The sequence below is a fragment of the Pocillopora damicornis genome, chromosome 3 (genome assembly GCF_964200805.1).
Source record: "Pocillopora damicornis chromosome 3, jaPocDami1.2, whole genome shotgun sequence".
Lineage (NCBI taxonomy): Eukaryota > Metazoa > Cnidaria > Anthozoa > Scleractinia > Pocilloporidae > Pocillopora > Pocillopora damicornis.
The window spans coordinates 9,574,550-9,600,533 of NC_142672.1; the positions used below are offsets into that span (position 1 = coordinate 9,574,550).

The 25,984-nt window shown below is 37.8% G+C and overlaps 3 protein-coding genes across 4 annotated transcripts; 1 reads left to right on the forward strand and 2 right to left on the reverse strand.

Moving 5' to 3' along the window:
* Positions 1-1,003: 1,003 nt before the first annotated feature.
* On the reverse strand, positions 1,004-9,147 carry LOC113667538 (ran-binding protein 9). Of its 2 annotated transcripts, none has more exons than XM_027183381.2 (12): positions 8,754-9,147; positions 8,138-8,249; positions 6,950-7,002; positions 6,644-6,811; positions 6,131-6,153; positions 5,840-5,941; positions 5,520-5,602; positions 4,887-4,999; positions 4,209-4,619; positions 3,762-3,901; positions 3,537-3,648; positions 1,004-2,463 (listed from the first exon to the last, which is right to left on the reverse strand). In XM_027183381.2, the coding sequence occupies exons 1-12, from the start codon at positions 8,938-8,940 to the stop codon at positions 2,336-2,338; spliced, it is 1,632 nt and encodes a 543-aa protein (XP_027039182.2). In that variant the 5' UTR covers positions 8,941-9,147; the 3' UTR covers positions 1,004-2,335. The 2 variants fall into 2 exon arrangements, with proteins under 2 accessions (XP_027039182.2, XP_089057856.1); XM_089201730.1 differs by having other exon boundaries at positions 3,537-3,644; positions 3,758-3,901; positions 8,754-8,975.
* Positions 9,148-9,248: 101 nt separating this feature from the next.
* LOC113667560 (lipid scramblase CLPTM1L) lies at positions 9,249-18,877 on the forward strand. Its single transcript, XM_027183404.2, has 17 exons — positions 9,249-9,620; positions 10,184-10,290; positions 11,125-11,311; positions 11,760-11,887; positions 12,150-12,222; positions 12,765-12,882; positions 13,177-13,271; positions 13,781-13,865; positions 14,194-14,297; positions 15,005-15,073; positions 15,394-15,444; positions 15,954-16,036; positions 16,403-16,437; positions 16,768-16,823; positions 17,125-17,169; positions 17,705-17,820; positions 17,996-18,877. The coding sequence occupies exons 1-17, from the start codon at positions 9,468-9,470 to the stop codon at positions 18,081-18,083; spliced, it is 1,593 nt and encodes a 530-aa protein (XP_027039205.2). The 5' UTR covers positions 9,249-9,467; the 3' UTR covers positions 18,084-18,877.
* On the reverse strand, positions 18,777-20,389 carry LOC113667552 (endoglycoceramidase). The gene has a single exon (XM_089201764.1). The coding sequence runs from the start codon at positions 20,387-20,389 to the stop codon at positions 18,917-18,919; it is 1,473 nt and encodes a 490-aa protein (XP_089057890.1). The 3' UTR covers positions 18,777-18,916.
* Positions 20,390-25,984: the final 5,595 nt, after the last annotated feature.

Sequence of the window (25,984 nt, forward strand, 5' to 3'; positions counted from 1 at the left end):
GTTCCTCTGAAAGTCAAACCATTTTTCTGGAAAGATAAGTAATGCTTTCAAACACATTTCTATGAAGTGGATCCAAGGTCTCATTGGGGTGGCTGCAAAGTCATGGGGTTCTGCATGATCCTTTTTCAGGCCCGATTCATTTTAACATTTTAGTCCAAATCTTGAAAAGACATCGAATGAAAATGAAAACTTCTCTTCCTATATTTTGATGAGCATATGTTCTACAAATTGGTAAGGTCTTTAGGATCTTGTATTTCTCAAGGCCATGAATTTTTCCAGTTACTGTTTCAACGTGGCATCTTTGGACCCAAGTCTCACATTAGCAGCAGAGCAGCCCACATATTTCAAGCCAGCCAGCAAAGTGAGGGAAATGTCTAAGAGGGTTGTGGCTCTTTGCACCCTTGCTTTGCTTGCAAACTTGAATCTTGGGGGTTTGCTGGTCAAGCCACAGTGTGAATGAGAGCTTGCTTGCAGACTCAACAAATGTTTGATATGAATGTGCTATATGAGCTTCCTTGTCTTCAGTATACTCTGGTTACATTTTAAGTCTTTCAACAAAAATACAACTTTAGCTACTCCTTCAAGTATGCTCTAGTTTGCTATGGCAAGGAGCACAACCTCTGAAATACAGTATTGTTGACCATTTTGACCAGGTGAACACCAAGAGAAAATTAGGAAGGTTATCTGATAATTTAGTGTTAACAACAAGTTGAAAATGTAAACTGGCCATCGTAAAGAGTAAAAAGGCTGACATTTCGAGTGTTAGCCCTTTGTCAGAGCAATTGACGAAGGGCTACTGCTTGAAATGTCAGCTTCTGCACTCTTTACTGTAGCCAATATATGTTTTCAACTCAGTTGTAAACACTAAATTACCTGCCATACTCTCTCACCGACACAGCACCACCGTTTCTTCAGAAATTTACCCCCTTTTATTCATTTATGAAGGTTATCTGTCATAGGCAAACTGTGCTGAGTGCAATAAGAATAATGTGAGACAAAAAAGTAAAATCTATATAGTTTATTTACACACTTATGAAAACAGAACCTAGCCCCTACACTAATCAAAAGTAATATACAGTATATAGTTCAAAATTGCTTTTCTTGATTGTCAAACAGATTTTTCTGTAAAAACTCACCAACAAAAAGACAAAAAGGAAAGATATTTAATAGTAGAGAATACCTCTGATTAATATGCAATATATCATCTGGATTTAGTCTGCATTACAAATGCAATGAAGGTTTGAGTGACAAATCCGGCTATTAGCCAGTAAAAGAACTGTGTTGAGTTGTTTAGGCAACCATCTTGAGGGTGTGCCATGATTAGAGAAGTAGATTTATACTCTAAAACAATGCAGAACTAGAGAATAATATGTCACTCTACACTCCTGTAATACAAACTAATAGCTGTTGAATGCTAAATCAGTCATTTTAAGGGAAAAAGAATATCAGAAAGCAGATGTTCATGGTTTTCCTATTGTAGAACTTGTACCCTTTGACATCAACCGTGCATGACCCTATTGCTGTCCTGCACAAACCCTCTAATTAACCCCAAATAATTTTCATGATAAAATTTACAAAAATAATGACAATTTGCAAGATGTGCAATGCAAAACTAACCCAAAAAAAAAAACAAGACTAATATACAGGACTGTGTATCTGTCAAGTTATTACAGAATTTTTACAATATTTCAAAAAATAAAATAAACCCCTATAGCAAATTACAAATTCAAACAATGTTTCAGGTTCTTTTACCCCTTAATAACCCAAAAATAAGGAATTGGATGTACATATAGGTTAACAGTATAGCAGTGCAATAACAGTCTAGCAGTTTAAGATACCACTTCTGGTAAGGAAGGCAGAGGAAAATATCAAAAGGAGAGTACATAAGTCACAATTTACTCTATCAGTGAATGATTGGTTGAGTTAGTGGTGTGAACTTCTGGAGACAATCTCAAAGCAATTCTGAGGATTTCTGTTAACAGTCTTGGAAATGAAAACTGTCTTGGTTGCCTACTATGAGTCTTTCTGTAAAAATTGTAATATCTAATTTAGACAATACAAGTGTCTTAGGATGTGGGTGTGAAAAGATTATTAATACCACGCAATGTAATTTTTTGGTTCTACTCATAAAAGACTTTAAGATTCAGAGAAAATGCTGCCTACATGTAAATTTATAACCACCATTTTGATAAAAACTTAAGTACCGGTAAGTAATGCATTTGCTGATATGTTTACACTGCGTACAATGACTTTTTATGTTGAGTCATTTTAAGCTTTTATAAAACATTGTACTTTCATCCACAGATTAACCAAACATTTGCCCCACATTTGTATGTTACATGTACTCTTCAACACTAGCAAATGCACATGCTCCTAGTCCAATCTTTGACATGAGTTTCAAACATTCTTGAGCCTGTCCCAGAATTAAGTCCAAAGGGGGTTTTGTGGGCAAGTGATGAGAATCTGAAAGCAAACAAGATCAATGGATTTAGAAAGACAGTAAATTTAAGCTTGGTTGAATATAGAATTAAAATGTTTTAAAACATTCATAACAAGAGGTTAGGAGAAAGGGAAAAAAGCCAAGTCCACAACAAGGTGTCAGACCCTGCCCCTTTGGATTTGGTGCTCTGTTGTTCTACCATGGAGCTAAAGGATACTTGATGGTGAGCTAGGCCAGATACCGGGTTAATATGTAAGACTAAAGAACATTGATCCTAAAGATGGACCAAGTATATTGATACAATCCTAACAATGATTTGAAAATACAAAAAACAATCATATACTGGGTTTTTTCTGTGCATATTGTGCAAACATGAAAAAAAGCTCAGGAGAAGTTACAAACTCTGAAGTGGATGTGACATGATTGAACAGAGTCACAAGAAAGAAGTCTATGCTACCATAGATGCCATAGGACATAACATGCCGTAAGAAAGCAACTGAAAGAGTAAGGTAGGAATTCTGTCACATAACTTATGAACTTGGTACATGTACAGATGTATATGGCCCAGATAATCAACAATTTTTGTTGCTCAGGGATACAGCACCAGATAGAAAAATCTGAGGGTAAGGTTTGAATCTACAAAGTGAACTAATTTTTTTGGGTTAAAATCTTGTGACAGATGAATGAAATCTTTCTTCAGGTAGGATTATTTCTTTATCCCTAGCTCAATGTCAATGAATATACAGGTTTATGAATAGTTAAAAATATTTGCTCATGTGTTTATCAACACCGAAAAGAAAAGGATTCATGCTAAGCATAAAGTTATGTTAAGTTAAAAGATATTATCACACAGCTGTTAACAATGGCAATTGAGATTTCCACAACCTGAGCAGAAGTCACCATTAGACATGAGAAGCTATTTCAGCAGTTCAATTTTTATCACCTCTTAACCTGAGTACCTCTATCTACGTATGTTGTGGAAGGTCAAGCTCTTCTCAGGCTGTCAAAACATCCATAATTGGACTGTCATTAAAACATTGTCATGTACATGCAGCTTTTAATAATATGAGTGTGTAAAAACATTATCCAAAATTACCTAAGATAGCACTATTTAAAGATGAACATATTGATTCCCTCTGTACAGGATCTAAAATATACCCCACGGGACTGCTCCAAGGATCTGTGTAAGCCAAAAGACTAAATGCTTCCTGAAAAATATAAACAGTTTTCAATTGTCATGCTAAAAACAATGTTGTTGAACTGGACATTTAAATATATAAAGGGATAAAATTGGAAACACAAAGTTACAGAATTGACTTGCCTGAAGAGTCTTCTTATTTGTCTCATTTTTTCCATGTTCTCTCCTCAATTGTACACTCATAGTTTGTAAATCTCTTCCAAAAGCTAAAATCTTTTCAAGCACAGTTCTATTTTGACAAAAATTTTGTCTGCCAGTGGAATCTGAAGAAACAAAAAGCACTGACTGCTCAAATAGATGAAAACAAAGTATTTCTATTGATGCAACTTCTATTTGAACTATCCTAATTTTTTTGCAAGTCAAGGTCACAATCTGATTGAACTCATGATGATTTTAACAATCCTATATAAAGAGAAGCCAAACTAGTTTGAAAATATGCTTGGGTCATTTTCATGGAAGTTACTGTACAGTACAGTATTCCAAGTAAATAAACAGATCTTGCTAAAGAATGTTTTGATGTGGAGGGTCAAAAATTTGGCATAAACCTAAATATTCACACTACTCATTTACCTCTGCTAGGACTATGATCACTCTCATCCATTTTTTCTGTTCCATTCACTACACCATTGCTTGATGTTTCTTCAAATTCCTCAACTTCCATTTGTACATTATCAGCTTCAAATCCATTGTCTATACATGTGCCATTTGCAACAAAGCCGTTGGTGGCTGAAGGAGAACTACTTGCAACACTTCCAATTGATGCTGCACTATATGAGTGTGAAGGGCTGACATTAGGACTAGATCTAGGACTATGGGCTGCAGGTCGTACATCACTGTCACATCCACTAACCATTTCCACAAATTGCCGGCATTTTAAAAGGAAAAGCAAGTTTGGATTTCTTTCTAGGAGTCCTGGGTATAATGTTTGTGTTGTTTCGATAGCTTCCCCAATTCTGCCAGCCAGAACTAACTTTTGTATTCCTGCAGAGACAAAGTTATTCCATTGAATGTACTAGAATAAACAGCCCCATTAATAATGATCATAACATTCAGACTTGCAACAAAATCTAGGAAGTTTGAAAACCAAACAAGGATTCAAAAGATGCTATGAAACCCATAATCTTGATTTGGCTCAGCATCAATCCTTGTTTTATCTTATAGTTTACTAATACTGATCAGTTCAAACTTGCTTTGCAACAATTCAACAAGCATATTTTAAAGGTCTGTCTTGCATAACTGTTGGCTCACTTTGTCTGTTCTTGATTGAAGCCAGTTCCTCTGTAAATGACTGTCCAGTACTCTTAGCAAAAGCCTCAGCAGTAGCACAGTAGCCATGATGAACCAAGTACGTTGATACAATCCTAACAATGATAAGAGAATACAAAAAACAATCACTTACTGAGTTTGTTCTGTGTATATTATGCAAACACGAAGAGAAGCTCACTCCCAACAGGAGAAGTGACAAACTCTAAAGTGGATGTGACATGATTGAACAGAGTCAAAAGAGAGAAGTCTATGCCACCCTAAATGCCATAGGACATAAGAAGCAGTAGGAAAGTGACTGAATGAGCAAGAATAATGCATGCCCTGGCTGCCATTCTGTGGTTTCTTGGCTCATTTAGTAGAGCACCACACTGGTATTATGACAGTTGTTTGATTATGCAAATGTTATTTTAATATGCATGGACTCTGCTAAAAGAGGCAACAGGTAAGCATGTGGTAAAAGTGGATGATTGCTTCAGCAAGAAACTGGAAATGCAGCAGTTACCTCCACTGAGTTTGTAGGTTTCTTATACTGCTCTTATTATTATATATACAATGAAAACAAGATTGAGTTAGGGGGTATACTGTACAATTCATGCACTAATTAAAGCTGATTACTTTTGCAGTGTTGTCTGCCATAAGCCCTCTTTGTCTGTGAAAGGGAATGTTTGTATTGTATGCCTTGTCCGAGCATGAACTTCCTATAAACATGTAAAAGGAAGAAAGATAAAAACGAATGCCAGGTTAGATGGTAATAAGTACAATTTCAAAAAGTTTCAGAGCAAGCTTAAATTGGAAAAAATGGACTTGAAACTTACTGAAACAAGAATGGAAGTTACAAATTGTCAAATTTTCCCATAGATCATACACCTTATAAATGAAGTTGAGTGTTTGTAAATTTAATAAAAATGACATTATACTGTAAGTCAAGCATATACCTTCATGACTTCTTCTATGTCATAGACAAAAGGCTGCTGCCCAAAATTTGCATCTACTACCTCTCCTGGTGTTTGAAGACCAACTGTTGGGTATAAGTTTGCCTAGAAATACAAACAATTAAAAGGAAATGACTTGTGTGAGAAATACAATCTGTGATATTTAAACAATAAATTCTAATTAATCTGGATATATGTACATGTATATGTAACTTACAATAACCAAGAATTGCACTAGAAGAACATGAAAAAACAAGAATGCAATTGATAAAAAATAACACTTAAAAAACTTACAGGTAGGTCTGAGAAAGCAATTCCTGTAAAACCAGTGAAAAAAAAGCAAGTGAGTGGGCAAGTGAACAAAATTATATGATAGCAAATTAGACTAGAGGAAATATTTAAATTCATACAAAGTCCTCGAGTTTTTTAGGAATTTTTTTGTTGCACCTAGACAGTTAAAGATCCTATTCTCACAAAATTACCCTTAACCCTTCAACTCCCATGAGTAACCAAGACAGAGTTTCTCCTTACAATATCAATACAATATCAAGAAGACAAGTAATGAGAATAGAAAAAATCTTAATTAGGATAAATTCTCCAAACTAACATCAGAAGAACTATATGACAGACAGTAAGGAGAATTACTAATGAGATCTTGGGAGTTAAAGGGTTAAAGACATAGCATGACCCCCTTGATTGTAAAATATGTTCCTGATTGAAACAACCAAACAAACACAAACAACTAATGTTTGACACAATTATAGGACACACTTATACACGTAGCTGCAACAGCTGAGTTTATATTACCAAGATTAACTCCATTTTTAGTGTAAAAACATGTGTTATCAATCAGATTAATGCCACAGCCAATGACATCTCCTGTTGTGAAGGTTGGACCATAAGGTTTTCCTGTTCCAGATGAGCAGAAGGAGTGCCCATCATCTCCATGGTAACCATACGAATTCTTTTCCCAACCTATCAGCCGGGAACAAAGAATCAGGTTAATTTCCTCCACTTTCAAAAACACTATGGGACTACTTCATGGCTTCGAAAAAAAAAAAAAGCACCATGATGAAAAAATACTCTTTCTCTATCGAAGTTTTTATAACTTACCTGGTAATCTATTCATGTTGACTCCTTGTGCAGATAATCCAATACCCATATAGCTGTAAGCAAAAAATCAAATCAACACCAATAATCAAATGTTCTCTGTTATGCACTCACCTATTTTGTATCAGGTTTTAAGCATTTTCCTTTTCATGAATTTGAAAGAAAAGAAAGGCAAAAATTGGAGAGAAATTGGGAGATTTGTTTTCTGGATTTTGATGCTAAAAAACCCCTCTAAAGTGAATGTATGTATGAATGTATGAGATTCCAGAGAGAGTGTTTCAAACAAATTAACCCTGTTTCTTAACTTACAATAAAAAGGTGAATTGGGATATTCATAGCTCCAGAGACATTAAATATATTTATAAACATACATATGTAGAGGTTCATAGAATTACTTGTTGGTGCTGTTGAAATTCTACCCCTAAGATTTCATATAATGGAAGATTTTAGGCAATTTTGGAAAATGTCACTTACAACCAAAGAAAATAATTAATTTTCTTATTACAGTGGGTGAGCAATGAATCTAGAGAAAAAACAATCTCTATCATATTAGCTTTCAATCAAACTGGTGGGATTTCAAAATACATATGCACCAAAAATATACATGTAGTTTCATTTTACAGGTGTTGATCAAATATGGCTACATGTATTCTGTACTTTGAAATTATTTAAAATAGGGCGGCATTATTTTTTCCCTTAAATTCCAGGTATATTATCATACTAGCCTTAAAAATAGAAAATGCAAAATCAGACCACTTTGAAATCACTTTGCCCTTTAATAATTTTAAATACAACAGTTACAATCTGTCACCACATTCTAAACACTGCCTTTCTGAGCCAGTGAAAACAGTGTGTTCAGTCTGGATAATTATGCAAATATAGAATTGGACTATAATCTTGTTAACAACTTCTATGGAACTTTTAATTTTTATTTTTAGTGGGACAAAAACCTTTAAAATGACTAAAAATTCACGCTACTGCCGAAATAAAAATGAAACTTCTTGAAAAAAACCACCAAACCTTCATTTACTGTCATGCATTCACCTTGTATCTTCCTGAAATGCAATTAAACCTTGTGCATATGTTCTAATTGTGACACAAAAAAACATTATCCGGAAAAATAACTTGAAAACAACTGATTCAAACGCTATGTTATTACAGATAGTTTAGTTAGGCGGGATTATTCCTTACCCATCGCGTCCTTTGCTAACAATCCTGACTTCAAAATAATAAATACCGCAGGCCGCTGGAATCGAATGCGTAGCCCTAACCGAGGCCGCGTCTTTGTGTGTCTTTCCAACACCTGAAAAGACATGCACATCAATAGTAAGCGTTATCGTTCGCTCAGTCCAAGCAAAGTCATTTCCATCATTGAGTAAACAATATAAGTTTAAGCTTACAAGTAAAAAAAATAATCTGCGCTTATAAGCATCCGTCTTCAAATTTTATTCATTGATAACAAAATTTCAATTTGAAATTTACAGCAGCAAATGTTTCTACTGCTGAGCGTAATCCATCGAAAATAATTTGCATTTAAAAACTCAAACCGCCGACAGGGAAAATTTCAATTTTGATGATAAAGCGCAAACAATAAAGATGAATTTCAAATAGCACAAGACAACCACTTCTGTCGTTTCAAAGGTAATCGATGCGGCATTTCGTCTCTGAACCGTTTTATTAGGTCAGAAAAAGACAGTACACACAATTATAAAACCAAAACAGTACCTCCTTTCGAATTAGCTTCCAAAAGGATGGAATTCAGAGCCCGTGAAAGAAAGAAAACAAAAATACATAAAATCTCACTAACCTTTGTAATGCACCCTAAGATTATTCTGTGAAAGCCCTATAAAAGTGAATTTGTCTTTAGGAGACCATGATCGAGGTAGAGGGGTCTCTGATTCATTAACTTTAGGATATAAGAGAGCTATTCGGTCAACTTGTTGACTTGTGTCTGAATTTGAAGACGAAGAAGAAGGACTACTGCCAGCCGCCATGTTGTTTTTTTTCGCTTCGCGCGACTCGTTGCGTCATCTAGGACCGCAAGGAAATCTGGGATTACAACTTCTTGAAGGTCACCCCGTCATACCTTTCCTGTGCGTATTTTGAAAAGTTCCCCTGTAAATTATTCTTTAAGGGTTACTTTACCATTTGTGTTTTACAAAGGTAAGAAGGACATATGTATCGTTTATGGCGTTTTTTTTGGCTCACTGCCAGATGTTTGACAAACTATTGTTAGGTAGACGTCATCAATTCAGTTATGATTAGATAAAATAATTTAAAAAAATCACGGAAAATTTTGCAGAAGTCGCATTCATCATTTAAATCAAGTCTGGACTTGGAAGCAACTTCCAACGAAGAAGGAGCTCAATCCACTTAAGGACAACGACATTTAAAGTTTACTTACATGAAGGATATAAACACTTTGTTTTGCTGTACATGACGTATTTTTCAATGACCCGGAGAAATGGTAGACTTTGGATGGCCTCGTGATTGATGAACTGGCGTCGTTTTTACATTCGCAATGAGTTTTGTCACCACAGTAGTTCTAATTCTTTTCGGATTATATATAGTTAACAGTGTTTATGTTATTTATAACCTTTTTCACGTGCCGACGTGCCAGGGAGGCACAAGGCAATGCCTTAAACCTCATGGTATTATCGACAAAAAGTTAGAGGTAAGTTAGCTAAGTGGGATTTTGTAGGGAGAACATTTTGTTCCACGGTGTAATTAGTCCAAAAATTGATATTTGAAGTTTTATTTCATATTACTTTAATTTTTGTGGGATAAATCCCCTTTCACTTTCTCTTCGATATCAAAAAGCTTTTTTCATTAAACGATACCAAAGAAAGGGGGGGGGAGGAGGGAGTAGGGAAGTAGAAGACGTTCATCTTGTAGGTCAGGAGTACACAGCAGTTGGAGAATTTTCTGCTTCTAGAAGTAAATCTGTATATTTTGAAAATATTTCTCAGTATGAATGTTCAGGATAAAGAAATTTGAAAAGAAGCCAGTTGGGGTTTTAAAATTTAATTGTACTCTGTTTCATAACAAAAAATTTAAAACTACTAGAATTATAAAGGTCACTGTAAAAACTCTGGCAATGTTCAGAAAAAAATTATTTTGCCCAGTATTAGAAGAAATTTATAGATTGGTGAGAAAATCATTCCTTGTAATCATTTACATTTCAGGCCTCTTTCAACTTGTTGAATTTATGTTAACTTTTGATGTTTATACTTGCAGATATCAATTTATACATCACTTCAAGAAAAAATACAGAACATCAACAAGAGAAATTCCAATTTACTTTGGAAAAGTGATAGTTTTAGTGTATCAAATCAGTTCACAGAGTAAGTTAAATATTTGCCATTCAGGACAGATCAAACTTTAATTACTGCAAACCCTAGAATTTCACGGTAACAATTAATTCTGGTGATGTGTCGTTACCATGTTCTCAAAATAGTAGGTATGGAAAAGTAGTTTTCCACTGACATATTCAGCCTTATGGATTAAAATTCAAATGTAACATTTTTTTCTCCCCTAATATTTTTAGCAGTAGAGCAATTCCTTTGTTTTACATTAATTTTACTTGTATGCAAGATCAGTTGTTTATCTTCCCTTTTCTGTCATCTTGTATTGTTCCCATGGTGGATTGCATTTTACCAGAGGGGATGGCCCATGTGTTCAGTAATCTCTATGGCTTTCAGTGCATTGATACTTCAAATGACATTGACTATTTTTGTTATAAAAGTATACAATATACAAGTTCCATTTCACATTGACAACAATAGAACATCCTGTTTTTTGAAAGCAAAATATATATAAAAAGTAGTTTCTTATTAATTTTCATGGAAGCAAAAAATAGTTACTGATGAATTCTTGTGATCTCTTAGCACGGATCCAAACAATTGTTCTCCATGGGATTTGAAATCTAAGGGGTTGCACTGCATAATGACTTAACATGACATGACAATTACACTGACCAACAAGTTTTCACTTACTGTAATAATTTAACATCACTTGACCTTTTTGATCAGCTATGCCCAGGTTGTTGAAATGGTCAGCCTATCACTTAAAATTAAAATTTTGAAGAATTCCCTATTGTGGACAAAAGACTTTGTTGCTTATGTCTGGTCATTATCTTCATACATTGTAAATTCAATTTAGAATTATTTTACTTGCAGATCAATAAATGCAAATATACCAAATGAAACAAGAAACAATGGATCACTTTATGCTCACATATATGTTTATCAAGCTGGAGTTTCCCCTTTCGAGAGTGAATATGTATCACATGCCTCAGCTCCTCTGACAATGTATTCACTGCCTCAAGATGAATCTATTAACCTTCTCTCAACGGAAAAACCAAAGGTGAATCAAGTTACTTTGTTATTTGCCACCAGTTGTTAACTCAGTGATTAAATTAGTTACTCCACTTCGGGTAATGTTAGACTCAAATATATTGATGGATATATCAATCTGTAATTATCAACTGTTTTCTTGGACCTGGCTGATTAGTTTCGTTGTTTGTCTTCTTGTTGTGTTCCATTTTGTGAAAAGCCTATACACATTTATTTTTTATCTTAAAGTTTGTACAGATCTGATCTCTCTTTGGTTATCACATTCTAAGCACAACAAACTTCTTTCTGTCTGATAAATGAATTTGTTTGGCATGTAAAAAATATTCATTTGAAAAACATAAGAATTTATTATGTTATTTTGTTTGTTTTGTATCTTCTTCTTGATGCTAACTATATAAGTGACCGTACTCATTTTGTTTTTATGTGATGAATTCAATAGCACTTTTGTTATTATGCAGAAGTCTAGTGTTACTTCGAATGAGATTCCAGTAACCCACTGGAAGCCCATCCTGAATTTTCATGTTCTGAATGAAAAAGTTGAATTTGAGAGACAAGCCATTCCCAGTGAGATCTACCCTTTCATCAGGTATGATGGACATTCCTCCAATGTAGATAAGAAAATTCTTGAATGTGTATATCAGAAGTGTACCTCTATGTTTAGTTATAAATGGAGTCCTTCTGATAGACTGTGACATTTAGTAGAAGAAAAGACATTTGGTAAAAGAAAAAAAAATTGGTCAAACAGGTATACTATATGGCATACTATATGGCAGATCAGTGATGTCGATTAAAATCTTCTTAAACTACCCCAAAATGCTCATGTTCATTTTTGTTGTTCTTGCTGATAGATTAGCTCCTAACAAAGAATACCTTCCTGTGCTATACATAGACCAGCTTGGTGTGATTTATAGATATCTTAAGGTACGTTGTTAGTCAGAATAAATGCTTATGTCATTTGGGTGCTCACTTGTTTACCACTGGCCACTGTTCCAATATGGCTGACTGTTAAAAATTATCTAGAGAACACTGGGGATGACTGGAAATAGACCAAGAAAGGAGTAGCATTGATCCAATTTGCTTCATGCATGGTATAGAAATCAGAATAAATCCTGGTTATTGTGCATGTGTCCCAAGCAAGTCAGAGTAAATCCTCCACCTCATTTACAACCTTAACCCTTTAACCCCCAAGAGTGATTAGCATATAATTTCTCCATACATTATTATTGCCAAAGCAAACACTAAAGTTATGAGAATGTAGAAGATGGTAACCACTTTAGGAAGTTCTTAATTATTGGACAAATTCTTCTAGATAGTACCATAGGAAATATATAAAGAAGAGTAATAATTTATTGTAGAGAACACACAAACTAATGTAATGGAATATAGGCTTAAACATGAAATTTCTTTTTCACAGATTGTGAAGTTGAGCTGCATAACTTGTATTTCTGTTAATTTCCCCACAGCCTGTGAACAAAAGCAGCAGTGAGATGCAGTTAAAGATAAACTATGCACCTATTTCTCTTGGCAAGCTTCGTATATGGTCATCAGTTCACCATTCATTAAAATCAATGAAGGATTTAGGTATGAATAAAATTACAGGTGCAATATGGATGATCATTCTCCAAAACTTTCTTTTGGCTGCTACAGATATATCAGTGACTTACAAATTTTTAATGGAAATACAACTCTTGTGAGAAATACTTTGATGGACTTGTTATGAGAAAAAAGATTTTGTCAGACAAGACAGATTTCTGCAGACAACACTTCTTGTTGAAGAGGGAAGATGTATGTAATAAAATTGTATATAATTATTTTAATTACTGACAGCATTGTTCAGTTGGTGCAAAAAAACCTTATGTTTCTGGTTAATTTAAGGATTTACTGACAAGGATTTGGATGATGTCAGAGGAATTTTCACAGACACAAATCTCTTTCTTCTGGCTCTTACCTTTGGAATAACAGTTCTCCATGTAAGTTTTACATGATCCCTTTAACTCCCAATATCTCATTAGAAATTCTCCTTACTGACTGCCAAATAATACTCGTTATGTTAGTTTGGAGAATTTGGTATTGGATCTATTAGTAATCTAAGTTTATTCTCATCACTTGTCTGCATGATATTGTATAGATATAGTAAGGAGAAATTCTGTCTCGGTCACTCAGGGGAGTTAAAGGTTATGAGCAAATGTTTACTTTTGTAAGCATAGTTGCAGAACCTTAACCTAAAGGATTGCCATGTGGTGTCTCAATCAGTTTAATTGCTAAAAATTTCAATGAGAGAGAGAGCCATGAACAGACCTTTGCACAAAAGTTATGACTACACTAAAATTTTATAATAATGAATCAAATCTTTCAATGGAAAGGATTCAGTGTACCGTTCTGTGCTCAGAATTTTATGGAATGTGTACAGAAAACAACCATGAATAATCGTGTTCATTTGTGAGATAGCAGTGTGAAATGTTGTTATTTTCTTTTGTAGCTTCTGTTTGACTTTTTAGCCTTTAAGAATGATATAAATTACTGGAAACACAGGGACAGCATGGTTGGCTTATCAATGAGAACCGGTAAGGAATCATCTATTCTTGACAAGCTTGGGCGAGGAAAGTTTTGCTTAGCATAGTACTTGTAGACAGAAAATTGGGCAATTTGTGCCATTGTCGCTTATTTGACACATTTGTCTGGATAAAACAACCAATGAATAGTTGATGGCTGTATTATTTCCACATGCATACTCGGGAAGTAGCACCTGATAGGTGTAACTGTGCCAAACAAGATCGTTGTTTATAGCACTGTCTTCACAGTAGCCTCAAAGTATTTTAATAAAGTAAAGTGATAAAAATTTTTTGCAAATGCTGTGTTATTACGATGTTGATGGTTTCTATCCCTTTCCAGTCATTTGGCGATGTGTGAGCACATTTATAATCTTCTTGTACCTGATGGACGAGCAAACAAGTCTACTTGTTCTTATCCCAGCCGGGATCGGTGTACTCATTGAAGTAAGTATTTGATTTATCATGAGGCAAATCCAAGGCAAGCGTGAAAGGCACGCGTGTAAAGCGCGTGCGCCTAGCGTTTGCCTCCGTTTACTTAAAAACACCAGAGAGAGCACTCACGTTCCGCAGGCTAGTTGGATCCTAAGCCATTTTTATTGCACGAGTTGCCTAATAAACTCGTGTCTTGAACTCATTGCATTTTGAATCCCTAACTTCTCTTTCACCGAGCTCTTTCATCAGTCTGAATTCAAATTTTTATACGTTTTTGATTAAATGATTAATTACACAACTACTTGCAGTTAGCTGACAGAAAAATATGCATAACATAATGTGACATAACGATATTTTAATGTTTACTAGCTGTGATCTCATTCCTTTAGGGAAGACAAACAACTCAAAAAAATTTTCCTTGTTTCCAACCAGTGGCTTCATAGCGGTGTTGGTAGCAGTGCCCCCTAGACCTATACTTGGCATGTTCGGTTCAATCCCCGTTGAAATACAAATCTTCTCAAGTTATTTTGTCTTCGATTACTTAATGTGCCTTCTTTCAACCTTTAAAGGTAAATTGAAGACAGCGGCTGGTTATCGAGCCTAGAGTGCGGGTATAAATTAAGTTTCCCTCTAGCGTCAAGATCTAATGAGCATAAGCTACGAAGTTTTTTCCTTTTAGATAGTAACTGGTTTCGCTTCCTTATCTTCTTTTCATGAAGGTTTGGAAGGTTACCAAAGCATTCAAAGTCAACATCAAATGGGAAAAAGGTGCAAGACCTTCTGTACAGGTGAATAAATAAAGACTGACTCTTTGCACACTCTCTTCCCTTTCATCCGCCCACTAAAGTGGACACTAATTGGTAAAAATAACAAGAGATTTTGGTAACTGAAAAAGACCTGAAATTTTATCGGGCACACACACAGTAATGCACGGCCCGCTAAGTGGACCAATCAAAGCACTTGTAATAATTTAGAGATTGGATAATACGATTTATACAACGTGAATGTAAATTAAAGAAATAACGCCAGTTAACGTTCTTCCCTTAGTGAAACTTAATTTCGGCAGATAGAGTTAGTTCTCATTGCGACCTTTTCTTTTCTTTCGAAGTTTGGACAACGGACTTCTAAGGAGAAAGAAACTGAGGAGTTTGACAGCGAGGTAAGGCAGAACGATGAATATCATACAGTGAAGTACAGGTATGAAGAATTGTCTACACGCACTTACATGTAGTTTTCCAATTTCCAAATAAGTGTTGATATAACCTAGCGATCCACTAGTTGTCTTCGCAGCTGTACTCTTGGCTGTCACGCGTCGCTCTCCCCAATCCACCGAGGGGACTTTGCGTGACTTCCCAAGGACAACAGTGATTAGAATCCCATCCAGAAGAAGTAAAATGAATACGTCTTCTCGTGTCATGCTATAGAAAGCGGGATAAGCTCCGGAAGCCGTATAGGGACCAAGAGCGTGATCTTACCTTTGTACATCCATAGAAATAATGTTAAATATTGTTAGATTATATTTTAGGTCAAGCTGTGGGATGTGAGCTGATAATTGAGATTCGATGGACCAACTAGAACGCTATAGACACAGTATGTGATACTAGGAGTTTCACAGAATGCTGCATTGTTTCATTATTTTCTCTTGTTTTGTTTTGCTTTGTTTTTCAGGCCATGCGTTACATTTCTTATGCACTATACCCTCTGGTGATAGCTGTAGCTGTATATTCACTTCTGTACCAACCACAAAAAAGGTAGAGTGAAAAAAGGGAAGTGGATTGTTAAATGCCAGGGGTGAATGAATCAAGTTTAATTTTTGTGGAGACCTCGCCGATCTTTGAAAACAGTAAATGTGTATTGGACTTGTCTAATTTTACATATTAACGCTTTACACCCTAACATCATTATGCATATTCTCCGTACTGTTCTCTATACATTTCGTAAGGTGCTAACAGCGAGAATTTGTGTAATAATCGAGAGCTTCTTTCGTTGATCGTTTCCTTAATTCTTGTGACCTAAATGTTTGATTCAGGGGTGATATTGTGAGGAGAAATTAGATGCTAGTCACTCCCGTGAGTTAAAGGTTTAAATGATTTGACTTTGCTTATTTCTCCATGTAGTTGGTATTCCTGGATTGTGCGCAGTCTTGTCAATGGTTAGTATAGCCAGAATATGATATTTGATTCTCCCCTCTAGCTGCTAAACACTTCCTTATAAATAAGTGTGGAGAATTTGGTGTTAGATTAAGATAACAACTCTTACACGATTAATTTGAGCATTGCCAAGGGAGAAGTTAAACGCCAATCACTTCTTGTAGTTTAAGGGTTAAGTCTCATTTAGTGACTACGTCTCGGTAGTCTGAGTTGTTTTGGGAGACGTATTAAACTCCATTTGACCTGGGGTTCCCTAAAAAGCTCACAACAACTTCTAACAAGGGTATTTTTTATTATGTTTGTTGATAGCGTCTTGTTTGTCTTCCTTGTAGGCGTCTATGTGTTTGGTTTCTTGTTCATGTTGCCTCAGCTGTTTGTAAACTACAAGGTAGGTAGGAAAAGAGAGGGCATTCTTTTTACTGTGACAAAGTAGGAGCGAGTGTGGTTGGTCTTTGCACCCGAATGCCTGGAAAAGTAACGGAAGTTTCGGAGACCAACCGCAGAGCATAGCGAAGTAAAAACCATAGGTACTTCCGACTAAGTGAAAATTGAAAATTTGTCATAAATATATAGGAGCAGCGAGACTTCCGTAGGATCTTACATGATCAAGACGAGCCGGCCATGAATTGAATTATTGGTAGTGGAAATCAATCAGGAATATTGCTGATCGTCATAATTCTTTCTTTCAGCTTAAGTCCGTGGCACATCTACCTTGGAGAGCTTTTATGTACAAGGTACTTCGTTTTGTTTGTTGTGGCCTGCAGACAACGATTGAATAATAAATTGTGAAGTCTTAATGTTCTCTGGGGCACTTTTTTCTGCAGTTGCGGTAGAATTCTCCCGTGGAATTAATGATTCGTTCCTTTCCTGCAGTTTCATGAGGTGCTAGATGCCCCAAGCCCTAAGCCTGTTCAGGTGTTTTTCTTTTCCTGACTGAAACTCTTCAAAGTATCCAAAGCTAAAAGTTGCGGCAACAAGTGTCGTCGAAAAAGTTATCTCGAAGCTTATCCTATCAATTTCTCTGGCTCATCTCTGGCGGCATCGCTCTCTGGACCCTTGAAATAGAATCTTTGTCTTCGTATTTTTTTTAGAAAAGTCGACTCTTTTTTTTTCATCCTACTACTTCCGTTTCACCCACTACCTCCCAGGTTTATTTTTATTGCTTGCTTTCTTCATTCATTTCCCTTGTCATTTCCCTTCTCTTCACCGTCTCTCATTTGATTGCAAACATTGTTTATAGCTAAAGTTATGTTTGATTACATATTACAGGCGTTCAACACATTCATCGATGATGTGTTTGCTTTCATTATCGTGATGCCAACCGCCCACCGTCTGGCCTGTTTCAGAGACGACGTTGTTTTCGTTATTTACCTCTACCAGAGATGGTAAGCACTCCTCTAATATCTCCTTTATCCTTGCTTCCTCTTGGATTACTTTTGCATCTTTTGCGTTTGTCTTTCTTCCCGAAGTCATATATTGTAAACCCCTTTAAGCTGAGGGTCAGCCCTGCATATGACTCAGCTTAGTTGAAAGTAAAATTCAAAGCATATTGGTCTGCAGGTTGTACCCAGTCGATATGAAGAGAGTCAACGAGTTTGGTGTGTCATACGAAGACCAGGGAGAAGAGGACAAGCCTCACAAAGACTAGTTATTTCGTTAATACTACAAATGATAACTGATAATTCTCGTAGTTAGCACAAAATAAAATGCAAAATTTTAAAACGGGAACTTGCCCAATGACAAATGCTGCCATTAAAAACATGGGCAATCATCGTCTTCAGTATCGCTGAGTAGGCTCCGGGTATCCTTCACAGCCGTTGTTTGATCTTGTCATGCAACGTAGGAGTGGGCCTAGTGTGACGAGATATAAGAAAGACTGGGAAAATAGCAAGTAGCGTCCACACGGTTGTGCGAAGTACATTAAGGGTTCGGAGGTGGGATCATTCTCAGGAGAAGTATGGCTACAGTACGTGCACGGGCTGACATGAGAAGAAAGGCCTGAGGTGAAGCCCTACAACAAGGATGATCTCCAAGCAGACTTGGTTGAGCGGAAAGAGAGGTATTTCACCCACTACTCCGCCCTCCCCCGCCCCTTTATCATTGCTATGACTACTACAGTGTGTACCAACACTGCTACAGCAACTATCATGAGAATGAAATTAATTGAGTGAGGGACTGGTTATAAGATAACAAATCGGTTTGGTTGTCTTTTGGCAAAAGACGAGAGTGATTTTTCAGGATGAATATGTGAAACATTGTCTGTGGCAAAGAGTTGAACGGTTTTTCGAACACAAACGCATTTTACGACGTAAGAATGAGTCATTGTAAAACCCTAAAATAATTTGCAGTTGAATTTAGCCTTTTATTTTCTGTTTAATCATAATTGTGAACTGGTCTCATTGTCAACATCTCAGAAAACTGATGAGATTATTGATTGATTGACCATTGCTTGATTATTGTTTATACTGAATTTTCTCTGTTTCATTTTTTGTTAATTGTGATCGCCACGTTAGACCCAACCGGCAAAGATGTAGGATGACTAAAAGTGAGCATGTTTTTCGTCTCGGAGGACCATTCCACAGAGGATGGCGTGACAGCCACGGTATAACCGGATGGGTAGTGAACCTCTTCGTTCAAATATACCACAGATTTGGTTGCGTGACACGTTTCAGATACTTCATAAACTAAAACAAATTCTTTCGAGGACAAATCAAATCTGAATTTTACAGTATATCCTGCGACGGCCTGAGGATAAGTACGAGTTGTGTTTTGAACATAAATTTGATCGAGTCCTGTCCCATTCCACAGAGCAGAGCGCCTGTTTCCTTTCAGATCAGGACGGGAGGGGTGGTACGCTTTATATTCCCACCCAATCCACGACTGAAGGTACATATCAGCAGCATCCATTGCTTTAACCATAGGCTCAATCTCTCCAGCGCTGGTAAAAAACTCCGTCATCATTCCTCCGCATTTTAACCTCTCTTGATCTTTTTTCCGCGCCTCAAAGTTTATGATCAGGGATAAAGAAGGGGGGCTGTAGTAATGATAGCTGAGTACGCTCCTGTTTCGATACACCTCTCCGCCTGGTACGGTGTCGAAACCGACGCCAAAGTCATCCCAAGTTACTCCTTCGAAGAAGATGCAGTGTTCTTCATCGTACTGTCGGATAGCTTTACTTAGAACTTCGTAGACGGGTGCTAAGTTCATTTTATCTGCTACTTTTGGAACAAGAAGCAGCGGATTTGCGTAGATGTCCCCGGCCCAGGGCTCATTGATAAGCTCGTAGCCAATAACATTGGAGAAACTTTTAAACCCCAAGGCAGTTTCAGCCCAGAAGGCGGCCCAGCTATTCAACAAATCGTCGGTATTGTTATACAAATTTTGGAAAGCAGCGCTGGTAGCTTCGGTAAAATAGTAATCTGACCACGCAAACTTTGCGCAATCCTCATCAGACGGCATTCCTGTCTTCGGGTCTGGAACAAAAGGCTCATGAAGCGGTTCAGGGAATCCTTTGGCGTTCCCTGTATTCACTGCCCAGGTCGGTAAGCCTTCCACGCACAGCATTCTGGAGAATGCATCCTGATGCATGTCTAATAGGACATAAATACCGTAATTTGCGGAAAGCGAAACAATTCGCTGCATAACTTGCATATAGGTTTCATTGTATATCCCTCTCGTTGGCTCTAGTCCTGGCCACATGAAGCCAAGGCGAACAACATTCAGGCCAAGGGATTGCAGAAGTTCCATGTCTTGTTCGGAGAACGTTCCATCGCTGAAGCCTTCGGTTTCAGGATGCCACGGGAATGACTTCACAACAACGTTTGTGCCGTGAAAGAAGACCTCGCGACCCAAACTATCCACGAGCTGTTGTCTGGCTGGGTTCACGGAGATCGGCAAAAGATTTGCAGTCACAGAGTTGACAAAAACGCCTGCAAGCAGAAGTTTCAAAAGCATTTCGGTAGAGAAGCGAGTTACGAACCTCGTCGTTTCCCTTTCAAGTCAGTAAAATGACGCAATTTTGGTCACGAGATCGCGAATCATGTTTCAATCGCTAATCAATAAGTAATCCGTGATGCCGAAGGGAGTGGTCAGGCCAATTCCAACCAATCAGATTTGAAATCGTAAGGAGCGACCCACGTGTGCTTAATCTGTGTTGCCATGGAGTCTGTCACGCGTTTAATTTCGACCAATCACAAGTGAAATCGCACGAAGGACCCACGTGCGTTAGAGTGTGTGGATTCTGCAAGCTCGTGTTTTCGACAAGGTCGATCGAGTATTCTATAGTCCGTGCGTCTTTTCGACAAGGTCCACTTGGCGGCCCAAGCTCCAGCTGTGAGATGATCACTTTGCACAATAATAGTCATGGCGGAATTATAAGAGTTTGTGTGGGTATATTTACGACCGTTGTAAGGAATAAAACAATACGTCGCATTCTTAATAAAAATATCTCACCTTACTTCCACAGCGTATCACTTGTTATCTGACCGCTTACTTTGATGAAAAGAACGCTTTTTAGCGAGTTACCAATTTCGAGATCATGACGAACTTTGCTCACCAAAAGAATTTAAGCAAATGAGGCTGAGGTGGATCTGAGATCCGCCTGGCAATTATTAATTGTAAGAGAAGAACTTGCATAAGAAAAGCCCAAGGCTAAACAATCCGTGTACCTTAGTGCCAACCGATTTTCAATTGTATAGGAAAACGAAACAAATTTTATTTTCGTTTTTCGTTTTTCTTTGCAGTAAAAAAACGAAATTGGACTGCCATTTTCTTTTTTCATTTTTTCCCCGCCGGGAAGGAAACGGAATTCGAATTCACTTTATGTTCTCCAATCCGTGTACCTTAGTGCCAACCGATTTTCAACTGTGTAGGAGAAGGAAACTCAAATTTTATTTTCGTTTTTCGTTTTAGTGTGGAATTTTGAAAACGGATTACGATTCGTTTTTGGTTTTTTTGTTTTCAGTTTATGGCATTGAAACTGACAATCTTTGTTGAGGGGGACATGGGGGGTTCTGAATACCGCAACACCGCAAACAAAATAGAACAAATACCGCATCACCGCAATAAATATTGTCAACACACCGACACCGCAAGATTTACCTGGTCTAATTTATTTTTCAAAAAAAACGTCATCACCGTTACTTCTACTTTTCAAACACAAGAAACACATCACAAGACATTCCTACCGAAGTCTCCACATGTAAAATTCCTTGCTGTCGCCTACACTTCATTAGGCGACACTAAGATGAGCCAAAGAAGTTACTGCTGCCAACTGATACGACAGTGTTTCCGTTAGGTCAGTCTTGCGTCCTCTGAGGTTAGAATACATTCCCACAAAAAGTGAAGTTCACAGTTTGCTTCCTTTGATCTCACGACTTTCTTTGTCTAGTTTTTTTGTTTCAAATCTATTTTCTATTTCATAGAAAAAGGTATACAGTTAGTCGTCGTCGTGACTAACACTGTAGCAGCTAAGTTTATCGTTTGTCTATCAATGTGGTCAACGATGATGTCGACTGGTTGTGCTTCATCTTATAAAGAAGCGGGTGGTCCGCTTTCATTCATTGGTTTAACAATAGCTGTGATTGGCATATAAACTCAGGGAGATTGCCATGCTTTGCCATGGTCGTCTCTTGGCGCACTGTCCGCTGTCGCACTGCTGCTCCATACGCCGAAGCTCAATTCCGCATAATATCGCAATTTGCTTTAGACATATCAACGATGGGAAGTGGCTTTATCAAAGGGACTTTAGAGAATGGTATGGTCTCCTTTGGTTTTGGGAACCATACTTCCTACTTGTATGATGAAACGCGGCCCATTGTGTCGCCTTCTCGACCGATTCTTTCATGGTAAATTCAAAGGATCTAGCATACTCCATCATGGACATATTCACCTGTTTGATATGAACAGTGGAATGGCAATTCTCTACGTCCAGTGTCATACAACTTTTAAGTTGAATGGTTGCAAATTGCTGCACAATCTTCTGCAGCCCCCATTCAAGAGGTGCAACTGAGGCCACGGTCCTGGCGGAAACATGACCCTGAGGTCCATTATAGCGCTTGTAATGCCAGTACTCATTTGGATCTCGCTGGTGTTCCTCTCTACAAGCTCTTTACGCTGGCGCACAAGGGAAAGCGCCACATGTCAACATGCATGGCTCATCTTTCACTTGAACTACTTCCAAAGAACATTTCCTGATTCCCTCGCAATTTGACAGGAAAATGCATCCCATATGCAGAAACATGCTGTAGATCTTTTGCCATGAATGCCCATACTTCATGATTTCTTGTATGTTTACCCCTCTCTGCCCAACGCCATCCTTTTCCACTTGAAAAGAGACAATCACTTGGATGTCCTTTCTCGCAGCGTATATCAGTTCATCGTCGGCGCACAGCATACTTTCAAAGGATGGCTGTCTTTCAATTTCATTAGCCTTTATGTTATCTAGAATATCTGTTGATTTGGGGGATGAAGAGTAGATCTTTAGCCTCTCCTTTATTTCTCTAACAGTCCTCACGAATGGCAGTTGGAGTCGATTGGCAAGGTTGATGAAATCGTACTTTTTTTCGGCTGAGAGATGTTGATTGCCCCTTCTGCAAACGGTATTGCTTTGATACGCCCACCGTCAGAAGTTAGGAAGATGATCTCATAAGCACAGTGGATATCTCTTGCTTAGAGATTTTGTCTGATTGCTGAAATTTTGTCAACAGGGCTATGCAAACGAGCTTTGTAAAATTTAGACAAGGAACTCTTCACATCATAGGACAGAAATGCTATCCATCCGTAAGACGGAATGGCGATGCTAAGGGAAGGTACGTTTTTTTATTGGAGGGGGGGGGGGGTGAGTCGGGGTATTTTAGAATTTTTTTGCAAAAAAGTCGTGGCCCTCCCACATCCCAGAATGGATTGGTGCATGACCCTTCACAAATACCGACACAAAAACACCTGACCCTCCCCCCACCTCCTCCAAGACAAAAATAACAGGAAGTGAAACAACTAACCGGAAGTGTTACTCAAATAACCGCTTGCATGGACTTTCTGAAGAAGAAGTTAAGTCTCTTTCAACGTCAGAGCTAGACGCACATAGCAGTAAAGTCATGGAAAAAATGCGTGGGCTGTTGCTGAGGAAGTGTGTCTTCGAATTGACGACTCCCCAGTGCCACGAGGGTATATTCCAGCATTTTCTGTCGACCGACCAGAAAATCAATTTTTCTACAACCATGAGTATCTTAGAGTCACCAACAATCAAAAGAGTTCTTTTCCGGGGCATGGGTATTTTTTCCAAGCTAGAACAATTTGAGAGCCTCTGTTGTGAGAAAGGAGAGCCATATGTGGAGTATAAGCGAATATCGTGTCAAGAGCGAAATGGCCAACTATGTAAATTTTGCGAGAAGGATGAGACTACCAGCGCTCCACTTCCAACTCGGCGATCATATCCCAACTATGGCAAGCTACCAAACTTCCATTATCTCTCTTGGAGTGCAACCCCCACCGATGGCCGTGAGCCGGACGACTTCCAGCCTCGAGCTCAGATTAAGCGATTGTTTGAGGAAAGTGAATTAGTCAGTGGCGACAGTGAGGCTATTAGAAAGTTTTCAGATAAATACATTTTCCCCGAAAAGCTTGTGGCAGAGTATGTTGAGCACCTTGCCCAGATAAAAATGCGCAAGGAGATGAAGAAAGAGGAGACTGAAAGGGAGCGAGTGGAACGGCTAAACCGGAAGTACAACGACGTTGACTGGGTTGTACTGTACAACTTCGATAAGCTGTCGTCCTTCAGGGTGGACGAAATATCCTTGTACTTTTCCCATCACAAGATCACCTTAAAAAGGGAGATAGCTGAAAAAGTCGCAATGATCAAAGAGCACAATGACAGCTTGCTGTACGATTCAATGGAGTGGCAACAACTTCAGCAGCCCCTGCTAAGAAATATGCAGCAACAAGTGACCTCATCACTTTCCGGCGTTGAAACTGACTGGAGAAATTAGATGCTAGTCACTCCTGCGAGTTTAAGGTTTAAATGATTTGACTTTGCCTATTTCTCCATGTAGTTGGTATTCCTGGATTGTGCGCAGTCTTGTCAATGGTTAGTATAGCCAGAATATAATATTTGATTCTCCCCTCTAGCTGCTAAACACTTCCTTATAAATAAGTGTGGAGAATTTGGTGTTAGATTAAGATAACAACTCTTACACGATTAATTTGAGTATTGCCAAGGGAGAAATTAAACGTCAATCACTTCTTGTAGTTTCGAAACTTATCCTATCAATTTCTCCGGTTCATCTCTGGCGGCATCGCTCTCTGGACCCTTGAAATAGAATCTTTGTCTTCGTATTTTTTTTAGAAAAGTCGACTCTTTTTCATCCTACTACTTCCATTTCACCCACTACCTCCCAGGTTTATTTTTATTGCTTGCTTTCTTCATTCATTTCCCTTGTCACTCCCTTCTCTTCACCGTCTCTCATTCGATTGCAAACACTGTTTATAGCTAAAGTTATGTTTGATTGCAAAAAATACAGGCGTTCAACACATTCATCGATGACGTGTTTGCTTTCATTATCGTGATGCCAACCGCCCACCGTCTGGCCTGTTTCAGAGACGACGTACGGTTGTTTTCGTCATCTACTTCTACCAGAGATGGTAAGCACTCTTCTAATATTTCCTTAATCTTTGTTTCCTCTTGGATTACTTTTGCATCTTTTGCGTCTGTATTTCTTCCCGAAGTCATATATTGTAAACCCCTTTAAGCTGAGGGTCAGCCCTGTATATGACTCAGCTTAGTTGAAAGTAAAATTCAAAGCATATTGGTCTGCAGGTTGTACCCAGTCGATATGAAGAGAGTCAACGAGTTTGGTGTGTCATACGAAGACCAGGGAGAAGAGGACAAGCCTCACAAAGACTAGCTATTTCGTTAATAATACAAATGATAATTCTCGTAGTTAGCACAAAATAAAATGCAAAATTTTAAACGTGAACTTGCACAATGACAAATGATGCCATCAAAAACATGGGCAATTGTCGTCTCCAGTATTGCTGAGTAGGCTCCGGGTATCCTTCACAGCCGTTGTTTGATCTTGTCATGCAACGTGGGAGTGGGCCTAGTGAGATAAGATATGTTGAAAGTTTGGGAAAGAAGTAAGTAGCGTCCACACGGTTGTGCGAAGTGCATTAAGGGTTCGGATGTGGGATCATTCTCAGGAAAAGTATGGCTACAGTACGTGAACGGGCTGATATGGGAAGAAAGGCCCAAGGATGATCTCCAAGTTTATTAATTGAGGTTGAGGCGAAAGAAAGGCACCTCACCAACTCCCCCCCTCTATCATTATTATGACTACTACAGTGTGTACCAACACTGCTGCAGTAACTAATAAGAGAATGAAATTAATTGAGTGAGGGACTAGGCATCGGTTTGGTTGTCCTTTAGCAATAGACGCAAGTGATATTTTTCAGGATGAATGTGTGAAAAATTGTCCGTTGTAAAGAGTCGAAGGGTTTTCGAAGACAAACGCATTTTACAACGTAAGAACGAGTCATTGTGAAACCCTAAAATAA